The sequence below is a fragment of the Siphateles boraxobius genome, unplaced genomic scaffold (assembly GCF_051911475.1).
Source record: "Siphateles boraxobius isolate OS27281-9 unplaced genomic scaffold, OSU_SipBor_1 31, whole genome shotgun sequence".
Taxonomy (NCBI): domain Eukaryota; kingdom Metazoa; phylum Chordata; class Actinopteri; order Cypriniformes; family Leuciscidae; genus Siphateles; species Siphateles boraxobius.
In genome coordinates, this window is record NW_027508931.1 from 4,556,192 (window position 1) to 4,568,702 (window position 12,511).

The 12,511-nt window shown below is 38.8% G+C and overlaps 1 protein-coding gene across 2 annotated transcripts in view; it reads right to left on the bottom strand.

The window, feature by feature from the left end:
• Positions 1-12,511, bottom strand: part of itpr2 (inositol 1,4,5-trisphosphate receptor, type 2) — a 120,232-nt gene that overhangs the window by 78,868 nt on the left and 28,853 nt on the right. For both annotated transcript variants that reach the window (XM_077193408.1, XM_077193409.1), the window contains exons 21-34: positions 11,683-11,830; positions 11,382-11,569; positions 10,680-10,800; positions 10,512-10,563; positions 8,953-9,121; positions 8,666-8,833; positions 6,509-6,598; positions 6,243-6,368; positions 5,925-6,047; positions 5,291-5,491; positions 4,697-4,939; positions 3,639-3,764; positions 3,347-3,475; positions 3,084-3,204 (exon numbers count right to left, since the gene is read on the bottom strand). In XM_077193408.1, the coding sequence (XP_077049523.1) occupies positions 3,084-3,204; positions 3,347-3,475; positions 3,639-3,764; positions 4,697-4,939; positions 5,291-5,491; positions 5,925-6,047; positions 6,243-6,368; positions 6,509-6,598; positions 8,666-8,833; positions 8,953-9,121; positions 10,512-10,563; positions 10,680-10,800; positions 11,382-11,569; positions 11,683-11,830 (2,005 nt within the window). The remainder of the gene's footprint in view (positions 1-3,083; positions 3,205-3,346; positions 3,476-3,638; positions 3,765-4,696; positions 4,940-5,290; positions 5,492-5,924; positions 6,048-6,242; positions 6,369-6,508; positions 6,599-8,665; positions 8,834-8,952; positions 9,122-10,511; positions 10,564-10,679; positions 10,801-11,381; positions 11,570-11,682; positions 11,831-12,511) is intronic.

Genomic DNA, 12,511 nt, shown 5'->3' on the forward strand with positions numbered 1-12,511 from the left:
GAAAATAGCGGCTGTAAAAACCCATATTTTTTAGCGCGGGGGGGACTAATTCTATCGCCCCTTTTGCTAATAGATTTTGTACTTCGGTGCGAAGCACGTGACCCACGTTGCTTCTCACCGAAGTCTCGAGAACCGCCTGAAATTCTGGGGGTCTGCGAGCGAATTGGAGCGAGTAACCTCGCTTTATAGTGTTTATGACCCAACTCGACACATCGGGGATAGCTTGCCAGGCTAGAACCCGTGTGGCTAGGGCTTGACACACTGATTGGGGCTGGTCGCCTAACGTAGGGGGACCTGATACCCTTATATTGTGATTTGTGCACACATTGAGTATTGGACTGACTGTACAAGCATTTGCGTGTGGGGAAGTCAGTGTTACAACGGGGGAGGGGCCACCTAGTGAAGGGGGACCGTGAACCCATATATTGTGATTTGTGCACACATTGAATGTTGGACTGACTGCACAAGCATTTGCGTGTGGGGAAGTCAGTGTTACAACAGGGGAGGGACCGCCTAGTGAAGGGGAACCGTGAACCCATGTGTTGTGCTTGTGAAACTGATAGCTAACATTTTGAACGGCCGTCTCATGAGAGCTTTGTTCAAATGTCTCAGATCTAGAGTGGGTCTGAGGCCGCCGTCATTTTTCGGAATTAGAAAATAGCGGCTGTAAAAACCCGTATGTTTTAGCACAGGGGGGACTAATTCTATCACCCCTTTTGCTAATGAATTCTGTACATCGGTGCGAAGCATGTGACCCACGTTGCTTCTCACCGAAGTCTCGAGAACCGCCTGAAACTTTGGGGGTCTGCGAGCGAATTGGAGCGAGTTGCCTCGCTTTATAGCGTTTATAACTCAACTCGACACATCGGGGATAGCTTGCCAGGCTATAACCCGTGTGGCTAGGGCTTGACACACTGATTGGGACGGGCCGCCTAACATAGGGGGACCTGATGCCCTTATATTGTGATTTTTGCACACATTGAGTGTTGGACTGACTGTACAAGCATTTGCGCGTGGGGAAGTCAGTGTTACAACAGGGGAGGGGCCGCCTAGTGAAGGGGGACCGTGAACCCATATATTGTGATTTGTGCACACATTGAATGTTGGACTGACTGCACAAGCATTTGCGTGTGGGGAAGTCAGTGTTAAAACAGGGGAGGGGCCGCCTAGTGAAGGGGGACCGTGAACCCATATATTGTGATTTGTGCACACATTGAATGTTGGACTGACTGCACAAGCATTTGCGTGTGGGGAAGTCAGTGTTAAAACAGGGGAGGGGCCGCCTAGTGAAGGGGGACCGTGAACCCATGTATTGTGATTTGTGCACACATTGAATGTTGGACTGACTGCACAAGCATTTGCGTGTGGGGAAGTCAGTGTTACAACAAGGGAGGGGCCGCCTAGTGAAGGGGGACCGTGAACCCATGTGTTGTGCTCGTGTGCTTTATTTGGGTCGCCGTGAAAACGGCGTTTGTTTGCAAAGACGCGCTCACTGCTGCGGGCCTGTTTACAATAATAAAATCCCCAGCCGCCTGAACTGTACAGGGGGCTGTGGGAAGTTTTGCTGGCTTCTTTGAGGGTGGTCCGGCAAGCGCGGGACACCTGCCCTCTCTTTCCTTTGCGTGCTAGGACGGCTTTGGCGGGAAGCGTTCGGCATCAGCCGCAGGGCGGGGCTGAGAGGCCTGTTTCGCGGGCTTTGCTGGTCGGCGCCAGCTAGCACGGTTAGTTCCACTCGAGCTCGAGGTCCGCGACGGCCTGTGTTAGGATCCGAAGCATTTCAGCGTCGGAGTTAGTCCTGCCTCGCTGGGTCCGCCGAAAGAGACGAGGCCCGCCACGTGGTGGTGGGGGGGCGCTGATCTCCCTCGAACGGGACCGGAGATGACTGAGCTGGAGTGAGTGAAGCACGCGGGGACGTGGCCGGCGTGCATTCACAAACGTCCGTGCTCTCTGGAAGCCGTTGGCTGCGGCGCTTCTTCTTCCTCGGCTGAAGTAGGGCCGGAGAAGGGAGCGCGGGTGATGCGGCGCCGCAGTCTCGAGAGAGAGCTAACGTTAGCCGAGTTCGCAGCACGGAGATAGGCATGCACGCGCAGGCCGCACATCCGCCGACAGAGAGTGCATTCTCTGCGTGGTAGAGTCCCAGGCATGAAATGCAGCTCGCGTGTTCGTAGGCCTCGCATAACACGAGGCATATGGAACAACGCTGATACAGATATAAACACATAATAAACAGATATTGAAAAGGATATCGCCGGATAGCCACGGGAGAGACGGCGTCAGGAGAAACACGGTTGAGATGTGTAGTCTGCTGAACTGTAGCTCGCTCAGGCTGAAGGCTTGTTCGACGGCGAAGGCTCAATAAATGGTCAGAGACGTGAAGTTTGTCGCTGAAGGAGTAAAATCTGCTATAATGGCGAATTCGGGGACTATTATAGACTGAGGTCACGCCCCCTTGGCGGGCTCTGACGTGTATGACGCAGAGTGATCTCATTGGTTGCACGTCAGAGGCGCCTGCGCCATTGGATGTGCAGTTGCCGCAGCGCAGCCTATGAGCGAGCCAGACGCTCATGTTCTAGCTGTGCAGCTGCAAATGCGCTTTACATAAAGGCTTCAGTAAATCGAGGAAAAGGAGTTTCCCCACTGCGTATAGCTACGCAATACGAAGTGACCGTTCGAAAGGGAACCCAAGATTTCTTAACCTAGGGTTTAAAACTAAACCGGCTTAACAACTGTTAGTGTGAAAAGTCTATTTGACGTAATTTATTTAACTTGATTTATCTCATATTTATTTGTTTATATATTTATCATCACTAAATCTTTACTAAATTCTCAAAGTTGAACGTTTAATTTTTTTTTTTTTTTCATTCTGTGCCTATTTCAGCGATTTTGAAATCTAATGAAGGATTGCCAATATTTAAAAACATGTCAAAAAGATGAATTAGCAGGAAGCAGTTTTAGTCATGTTTAAGATACCAAATATGACCGTACATTAAAAATAGCATTTTACGGGCAAACCAAAACCCTCGGTCACAAGGTGGCCTGATATTTGGGTTAAAAGACACGTGTCTGAAAGAAATGAAACTTACCGACATCATTAAGGGTTTTAATGCAACCCTCAATGTTAGTCTTCTGCAGGGAGTTAAGCCAGGTGCAGTTGTAGAGTTTGCAGGCGGACTGCAGCACATCAATGAAAGTTTTTTGATGGGCCTGACGAAGAGATCCAGTATGATTTCCCAGTCAAACAGCATAAGTAACACCACATTAATATGACTGATTCATAGAGGAGAAATGCGTCAGACGAATGAGACATGTTGTGGTCAAACTCATGGATTAAACTTTCTCGCTCTACCTCAAGGTTTGAATTGCTGACAGAGAACTGGGAGCCGAAGAAGCCTTTGACAATGGCCATGATGGTATCAGTGACGTATTTTTCGAGGAATGCGTCAGCATTCTTCCTGTCTGTGTGGTTGTTAGACACCTACAACAACATCATCACAGTTCAGGATGCTTATCACCCACATAGCAATCACACATCAGTCACAGATTATCTAAACTGCTCTTAAACCCAGTATGTAATATATCATGCCTCACAAATTGCGAGGGAGGGAAAGAGAAAGAGAGAGTTATGTCATTTAACTCACCTCATCCATGTCTACAAGGAAACTGTCGAAGAGTTTCCAAATGTGATTGCTGGTGTAGATCTCCTTCATCTCCACCTCAGTGTCCACATAGCAGTGGTTCACGAAATTTACATATGCTATTTTCACCTGCAAAAGAGGTAAAAACAATGCTCAAAAAGACTAGCTGATGTCACTTACAAAAAAATGGTTTTAAATAGTATTATCATCCATACAATCGTGGTTTTATTGGGGGGGGGGGGGGGACACTTTTTCAATGTAAATAAACATTTTTTATTTTAAACTACATTTTTGATACTTATTTTACTGTCTGTTATTTTATATTATTCAATAACATTCATACATTTTAAATGTGTGAACAAAAATATACATAGACTACTGTTTAAAAGTTTGGGGTTGGCAAGATTTTTGAAAGAAGTCTCTTATGTTCACCAAAGCTGCATTTATTTGATCAAAAATACTGTAAAAACAGTAGTAATTGTGAAATAATGTTTTCTATTTTAATATATCATGCCCCATGATATTTCTATTTTAATATATCATGCCCCATGATACTTCAGAAATCATTCTAATATGCTGATTTGGTGCTCATGAAACGTTTCTTAATATTATCATCAATGCTGAAAACTGTTGTGCTGCTTAAAATTTTGTGGATTATTTGAAAACAAAGTTCAAAACGGCATTTTTTTATTTTTATTTTTACAGAAATCTTTTGTTTTTGAATAAAAGTAATAATTCTTCTTCTTTAAAATCTTACTGACCAGGAACTTTTAAACTGTAGTGTATATTTTTTTAACTTCTGTATATCAACGCATTATGGTATTTCCATCTTATACCATCACTGTGCCTTTTTCTAAGCGTCAACTTCCTACTGTGCATGTTCTTAAGAGTGTTTAACTTTTGGCTCATTTGGGATGGACTGTAATAGTGCAAGCATTAATTATGTTCTCCATAATTAGACAAATATCATTAGCTAACTTATAAAGTGCATAAACAACAACATGTACAACAGCTCCGTCACTTTTCAAGAGAACATTCAGATAGGGATAACTTTCCGTTACCTCTGCAGTGCAGCTGTCGTGCGTCACCACTTTGACAATATCATCAAGTGGCAGAAGTGAGTTGCACTTGAGCTCGGTATCAACATTCTTGCCCTCGGTGCAGGCTGCCAGCAGCTCAACCAGAGTGATGTGGTACGCCAGAGACCCGTTCTCCTCCCGCTTAGAAGACATCATATTTTGCAGTGCCGGAAAAGAGGCACGGTCATTATAGAAGACCAACACGTCTTCTCCTCCGTTCACCAGCTACCCTCCAAAACAAACACATTGTCTGATTTATCACCTAGAACACTATAAAAATTCACTTTCAGCGTTTTTTGACAAGTGAAGAGGAATACAAGAATGAATATTAAGACATTCTCAAAATATATGGATAACTATCACAAAATAAACATTCAAAACATACTGAAAAAAATGTAAAAATAAAAATAATTCTAAATACAAACATTTTAAAATAGTATTAATTATTATTACTTTAAAAATATGTGGCAAATATATTATTTTAATATTAATGTGTCTTATGAACATGATTAATGTGTGCTTTGAGTCTGAATTGCGCATATCTCCATGGAGCATTAAATTCAAAGTCCATCTCACCTCATTCATGATTTTGCACTGACATTCCTTCACGTATTTGCCATCAGCTTTGACGATGGTTTGGAGGAAGCGCAGGTACTCCACGTGACGGCCGTGGGTCTCAATGCAGTGCACGAAGTGTTTCACCACGCGGTCGCTGATCTCATTGCACAGGTGGTAGTTGTTTCTGAAGATGTAGCACATTGTGTTGGTCTCCAGAAGCTGAGCGAAGCGAAGACAGAATCAAATAAAATATTCTCAGAAATTCCCTTTCAACACCAAATAATCTATTATTAATTGCAAGGGCATGTAATGCTCATTAAAGGGATAGTTCACCCAAAAATTCTGTCATCATTTACTCGCCCTCAAGTTGTTCCAAACCGTCCTTTCTTCTGCAGAACACGAAAGAAGATATTTTGAAGAATGTCGGTAACCAAACAGTTGATGGGCCCATTTGACTTCCATAGTATGGGGAAAAACATACTATGGAAGTCAATGGGGCCCCACAACTGTTTGGTTGTGAGCATTCTTCAAAATATCTTCTTTCGTGTTCTGCAGAAGAAAGAAATTCATAAAGGGTTCGAACAATTTGAGGGTGAGTAAATGATGACAAAATTTTCATATTTTGGGTGAATAACTCCCTGGCGAAACGCACCCCAGGTGTGAGGAAGAGGTTGAGGTGTTTGTGCAGCAGCGCCTGGTTCTGAGGGTTGTCTCTGCAGAAGTACTGAAGGAAAGTGTGGGCTAGAGTCATGATCTCGCCCATCTTTTCATCCACCTGGAGATGGAGCAGCAAGAATTTGGCAGCATAAGAATCCCGAAATGATAATCTCCAAATCTAGTCATTTTACTGTAGCATGTAATAAGGTTAAACCCCTTTCTGAATTCATTCGTTAGTGCCTGGTTGTGGAATCCATCAGAAACTGAACCGGTCGCATGAGCTGGTCACATGATTCGAGGAATGTCCACTCACCTGCTCATACGGGATCTGGAGCAGGTCCAGCACCACAGTGTGAGCTCCCATGTTCTTCAGGAGCCTCTGCTGCTGCACGCGAATCTTCTTAGCAGGGGTGCAGAGTTTACTGAGACTCAGCAGGATCTATGTCACACCAGGCACAAAACCGGCATTACATTTAGAGGGAATTCTGCAGTGTATGTGGCTATTAGCATTGCCGTTATGTAATATATAAGACTTGTGCTCTTTGGAGCAGAGGAAACATTGAGTGAAAAAGTTCCCACCTCTTTCACAATTTTGTAGTTGTTGGCTTTGTTGCTGTCTATTTGAGGTTTATTGTTCCCATCCTGCACTGGGCTCAAGATACCTGCTTCCTGTAAACCAGATATTACACACAGTCAGGTAACATCAGCGATATTGTTTTTCTATGACCGATATTGATACAGATTATTCTCATACATGTTACTGTATTCAAATAACAGAAATACAGAACTATTTAACTCTAATTTCTGCTTTAGTGTCCTTGAAGTATTATTTATATACTACTAGAGTATTTATTCATGCTTTAATTAGTATTTATTAATATTTTTGGAATAACCATATTTTCAGTTTTCATTTTAAATTTAGTTTAAGTTTTAGTAATTTTGTGCTTTTGCCTTTTTTAAAATATATTTCTAAGCTTTCATTTATCTTTAGTAATATTTTATATATTTATTCATATTTTTTATTTTTGTTTTAGCAGTTTAAGTATTTCAACTTAAATAGTAAACAGAAATGTTTCCTTGAAACGAAAGAAAATTCATTTTAAATGTATTTTTATTTTTACATTTAATTAAGTTTAGTCATTTTTGTTAGTTTATCTTTTAAATATTTGTATTTAGCTTTGTTTTATTTCAGATTAGTTTTAGTAGATTTAATATTTCAACAAAATTAGAAATCTTGCTTTGCCAAATAACTGAAATAAAATTTAGATTTTATTTTAGCTTCATGTCAATTAACAAAAATGGTTTTTAATAGATTTAATTACTTACAACACTGTTCTGCTTTTTGACACAATAATAACAAAATTATGATTAAAAATGATTATTAAACTACAAGTATGTGCATTATGAATATTATATTTCTATGAGATATATGAGTTTATTACTTATAAACAGTACACTGTAAAAACTAATTAGTTCAGTTTACTTAATTAAATTGTGCAAACTCGTTGGCTTAATTTAAGTAAGCAAGCATAACTTAATTACATCAAGTTCTTCTCATTTAATCTATTTAAATTTTGTCAACTTAATTCTATCTGTGATCTGAGGAAGTATACTCCCAGAGTGCATTGCGGCATGAATAAATAAATTGCTTTGTTATACCATTTATGGCTTTATTTTACCATTAAAATTGTATTTGCTATCGTTATTGGGGTTATACTGACAAGAGACAGCAAATAAAATTGCAATGGTCTAATTAATTAAATTAAAAAAAACTTTTTACCATTGTTGTGGTTTGCATGCTGAATGGAGTCTGTGTGTGACTCAAGCAAAATTGCAAGATATTGTCACAAATATAGAGGGATTATAACAACCCAAAGGTTTATGCCATGAGTGTTTGCAATTAAAATTTAAAAAGATCATTATTAAACATGATAGTTATGTTATAAACCATAATTACATTCATTAAGAACATGGAAATAATTTAAGTATATATATATATATATATATATATATAATATATTATATATATATATATATATATATAATATATTATTACTTCACTTCCTTTGAAATCAAATAACTGTGATTTTATGTTGCATCACTGCATCAATTGGAAGAGAATCAGGATGATATAAATGAAGTTCCAAGTGTCCAACCAAAGGGAATACTAATCACAATAATGGTGAGACATTTTAGGTTGATTTTAGGAAATCAACATGAATTTATGAAGAACGATGACTGCAGAAGTGTTAGAAATTAGTGAAAAGTCTATTAAGAATTTCCCGCATCAAAAACCATTTGCTCCGCCTGCTTTTTTTTTGTGGCAAAATGGTACTCAAACCAGTCAAGTAATGTTTAATAGTGTTTTCTGAGTAATGAAGGCATATCATGCAAACAGTACAGATTACTTATTTTTTTTAAGTAAGTTCAAAACATTATCGGAGATTAAGTAAAGTTAACTAAACAATAGTTAGTATGAACATTGTTAGATTTTACAGTGTAATTAAATGTCGGTCGATTACTAGAACTAAATTATTAGTCAGCCAATCTTTTAAGGGTCAGATAATTAATCAAAATAAAACATTATTCACTGTATCAAAAAGTCTTTCAAAATAAGATTTTAGATGTATTCTCTATATTGAATTCGCAATGCATGCACTGTGATGAAGAAGCAAATCTGTTGCATTATAATTCAGCAATACGCTTGCAGTTTTTCTCCTGCCAGTATGTGCACACCTCTAAATTCTGCTCTTTGTTTTGATTCTCAGCAATATCTTCACCGCCGTAACCTCCACTCTTCTCAACCCACAGCTCAGACTTCTCCACTGTCAGACGCAGCTGGTCCAGATTCGCCTTAATCTTCTTATAATTCTCCACATCCTCCTCAGAAACCAGCAACTGGACCTGCAGAACAAAAAACACGAATTGGGAAATATGTGGGTCTATCAATAAAACAGACCATTTAAAAACTTGCCAGTCTCCACACACTGATAAGAAGACAGTAGTATGAGTGAGATTGAGACCTGTTTGAAGGCCTGCAGAACTTCGGCTCTCTGGCTGAAGTGTTTAAAGATGAGCTGAAGGGAGCCGGAGACCAGTGGAGGATAGTCCTGCATGATGAGGTGAATGAGCACCCGCAGAAACGTCTGACCACCTTCATCATCGAGGTCCACTGGGCTCCTCTCCTTAGCACTGTGAACACAAAACACAAGACCTGATTGAGTAATGAAGCCAATCAGAGAGTGTGTTTTTTAAATAGAAGTTTTAAGGACAGCAGCAAGAAATGGTAAATTTTAATTCTAAGTGTCTGAGAGGATGGAAAAAGGGACAGAAATTAACCAGAGATTGGGGCAAAAATGTCACATGCATATGGGCCGGCAAAATTATTGAAATGTAATGTAGCAGAATGAGTTTTGTGTTTTGATATCTTGTGCATTATTTACAGATTCTTGATATTTTATGTTGATTTTCTTTTTATATTTAACAGCCATATTTGTTAATATTGTTGTTTGTTATTTGTTTCAATGAATCCAAGTATTTGACATGAATGGAAAGCACACTGTTTCTTTTTATGGTTAGAAAATATGCCCTCACAAATGCTCCTGAAAATTAAAACAAGAAAGGTTACAGCAGTTTACACTGCCATTTAAAAAATTGGATTTCAGAAAGATTTCCTTTTTTTTTGTTTGAAAGAAATTAATACTTTTATGCAGCAAAGATGCATTAAACTGATCAACTATTGCAAAAAATATATTTCAAATAAATGCTGTTCTTTTGAACTTTCTATTAATCCTGGGGGAAAAATGTATCACAGTTTCCACAAAAATATTAAGCAGCACAACTCTTTTCAAAATTAAAAAAAATAAAAACCTTTCTTGAGCAGCAATTCAGCATATTACAAAGATTTCTGAAGGATCATGTGACACTGAAGACTCAGGAATTTATTACATCACAGGAATAAATTACTTTTTAAAAAATATGTTAAAATGGAAAACAACTATTTTACAACGTTACTGTTTTTACTGAATTTTAATCAAATGTAAGTATTCAAATGAAATTGTTAGTTAACCCAAAAATAAAAACTCTATCATTAATTCTCACCCTCATGTCGTTCCAAACCCGTAAGACCTTTGTTCATCTTCAGAACACACAAATTAAGATATTTTTGATGAAATCCGAGGGCTTTCTGTGCCTCCATCGACAGCAATTTAATTACCACTTTCAAGGCCCAGAAAGGTAGTAAAGACATCGTTAAAATTGTCCATGTGAATACGTTACGAAGCGACGAGAATACTTTTTGTGCGCAAAAAACAACAAAAATAGCGAAATTTCTTCTCTTCCGTGTCAGTCTCTGACGCTGTTCAAATCCTTAAAAAGCATTACAACATTCAAAACATAAAAAAAAAAAATCTTACCAAACCAAAATGAACAGCAGTGTAAATTTCAGTCTGTTTTAACTAACCCATTTTAAAAATAATAAAAAACTCAGCATCAGTGCCGATATCAATCAAGCTATTCCAATAGTTAATTCTTAAGCACCAAACACAACCCAAATAAACATAGCAAATAATCACTCTCTCACCTTCCCGAAAACATATTCTCTGCTTTCTCTGCAATTTCCTCAATGTTTGGCTCTGGAATACACAATAGGAATATTAATGCATACACAAACAGACCCTTAAAACAAGAATACTCCTCAACTGGGATCTTAAAATGAATGTTTACTGTATGTCATTAAAACGTCTCTCACCAGCCATGACAGGAACTTCCATCACTGAGGCAGAAGTGTCCAAAGTGTGCTCACCAAATTCTTTTTTATAGATAGACAGCAGATAGGTGATGCGGTAATCGAGACGCACATTCAGAATGAACTATAAAGAAAAGATGAAATGTAAAATGATGCCAACACTTAAAGGGATAGTCCACCCAAACTCTGACACATCAATCCAAGTACTGAGCTTCAGTTTACCAAATCTGACTGCTCTATATATGTTAGTTGATCATTATTTATGTGCCTGAAGAAGGTCGTAAGACCAAAAGCTTGCTAATAAATTGATCTTGCACAGTGTTTGAGTGTGCGGCTGCTTTATTTTAACAATTGTCTATGTGCATGTTAATAAAAGCCTAAATTAAATTTGTTCAACAAAAAAAGGGATCATGTCTCTTTAGAAGACTTGTATTAAACCGTTCAATTCATAGATATCTTTATTAATGTTTTGAAGGTCGAAATGAATGAAATTTAATGGAGGGACAAAAATCTCTCAAATTTCATTAAAAATACCTATCTTAAAAATATCTTGTTTCGAAGGTGAACCAACCCTTGAATATAATTTCCAAAACCTTTCTTTGACATAGTGTGGACATAGTTTTGACATAAACTTGAGTTTTGTGCAGTGTAACTAATACATTTAGTTCATTGCAAAAGATTTACAGCAATCTATGGGGGCATCACCTGCAGAATCTCAATAATCCTGAGCTTGGTGTCCATCACCATGACGTTCTCGTTGTCAGAGAGACAGATTTGCTTTCCGTGGATTGGCTGAGCATCGGGGAGACAGTGGGACATCATCAAGCCTCTGCTCAGAACCATCTGAGTCACCATCTCACCCACACCGTGGATGGTACGCATGACATTATTACCTACACAAACACAGCCTGAAGTGTTACACCGCCTCAAATACAAGCAGCTGTTATCCTGTAAAACAAAGACGCATTACTTGAGTGAAAACAGAGAACTTGAAAACGTCTCTCACCTCCCTCAGGGCTCTTGTTGAGTTTGGACATGAATGTGAACGTGGGTTGGACAATGTCCAGGATGGCCAGCAGGGTGCGTGTGAGGCACAAAAGCTCATTAAAGCTGTAGAAGCCAAAGTAGACCAGGTTACGTGCCAGGTTGACCACCTGTGAGAGACAGACAGAGGCAAAGCCATTCAAATTCAAAGTGTTAGAGACTGAATCATTAGTATTCAGTTAGAGCTAATGCAGACAATCTGCTCTGTCCTCTGGACACATGACATAATACGCTCAGGAAAAACCTCAGACCTGACACACAAATAACAGATATAAACATTGTCACTAACTACACCGATTTAGATGTCACAAGCATCAATATGATGTGATTCACTAAAAAAGGACTACACTGGTCATGCTGTGTTGATTTGATTCAGAGTCATTTGTTTGGGAAACTGTTGGATTACATTGTTCCACTGTATATGGATAGATTTGATTTACTAAAAAAAATTGCTCATAAGGTAATCTGAAAATGATTAATTTGGGAATCAGATTACACTGACCATGATTCACTAAATAAACCACCTCTTCAGAGTCATTAGCTCAGGAATCAGGTCGGAATACACCACAATTTGATTCACTAACGAAAGCAGCTTATAATAGTGATTACTTGAATTGGACACTGTTTGCACTAAATCATTAGTTTATGAACTGAACTATACTGTTTGCGTTGTATGATTCTGATTCACTACAAAGAACCAAGTCATTAGAGTCGTTTGTTTAGGAGTGTAGCATGGAAAGATCTGAATTATAAAAATAAATAAAAACTCATAGGGGTCATTCATTTGGGAA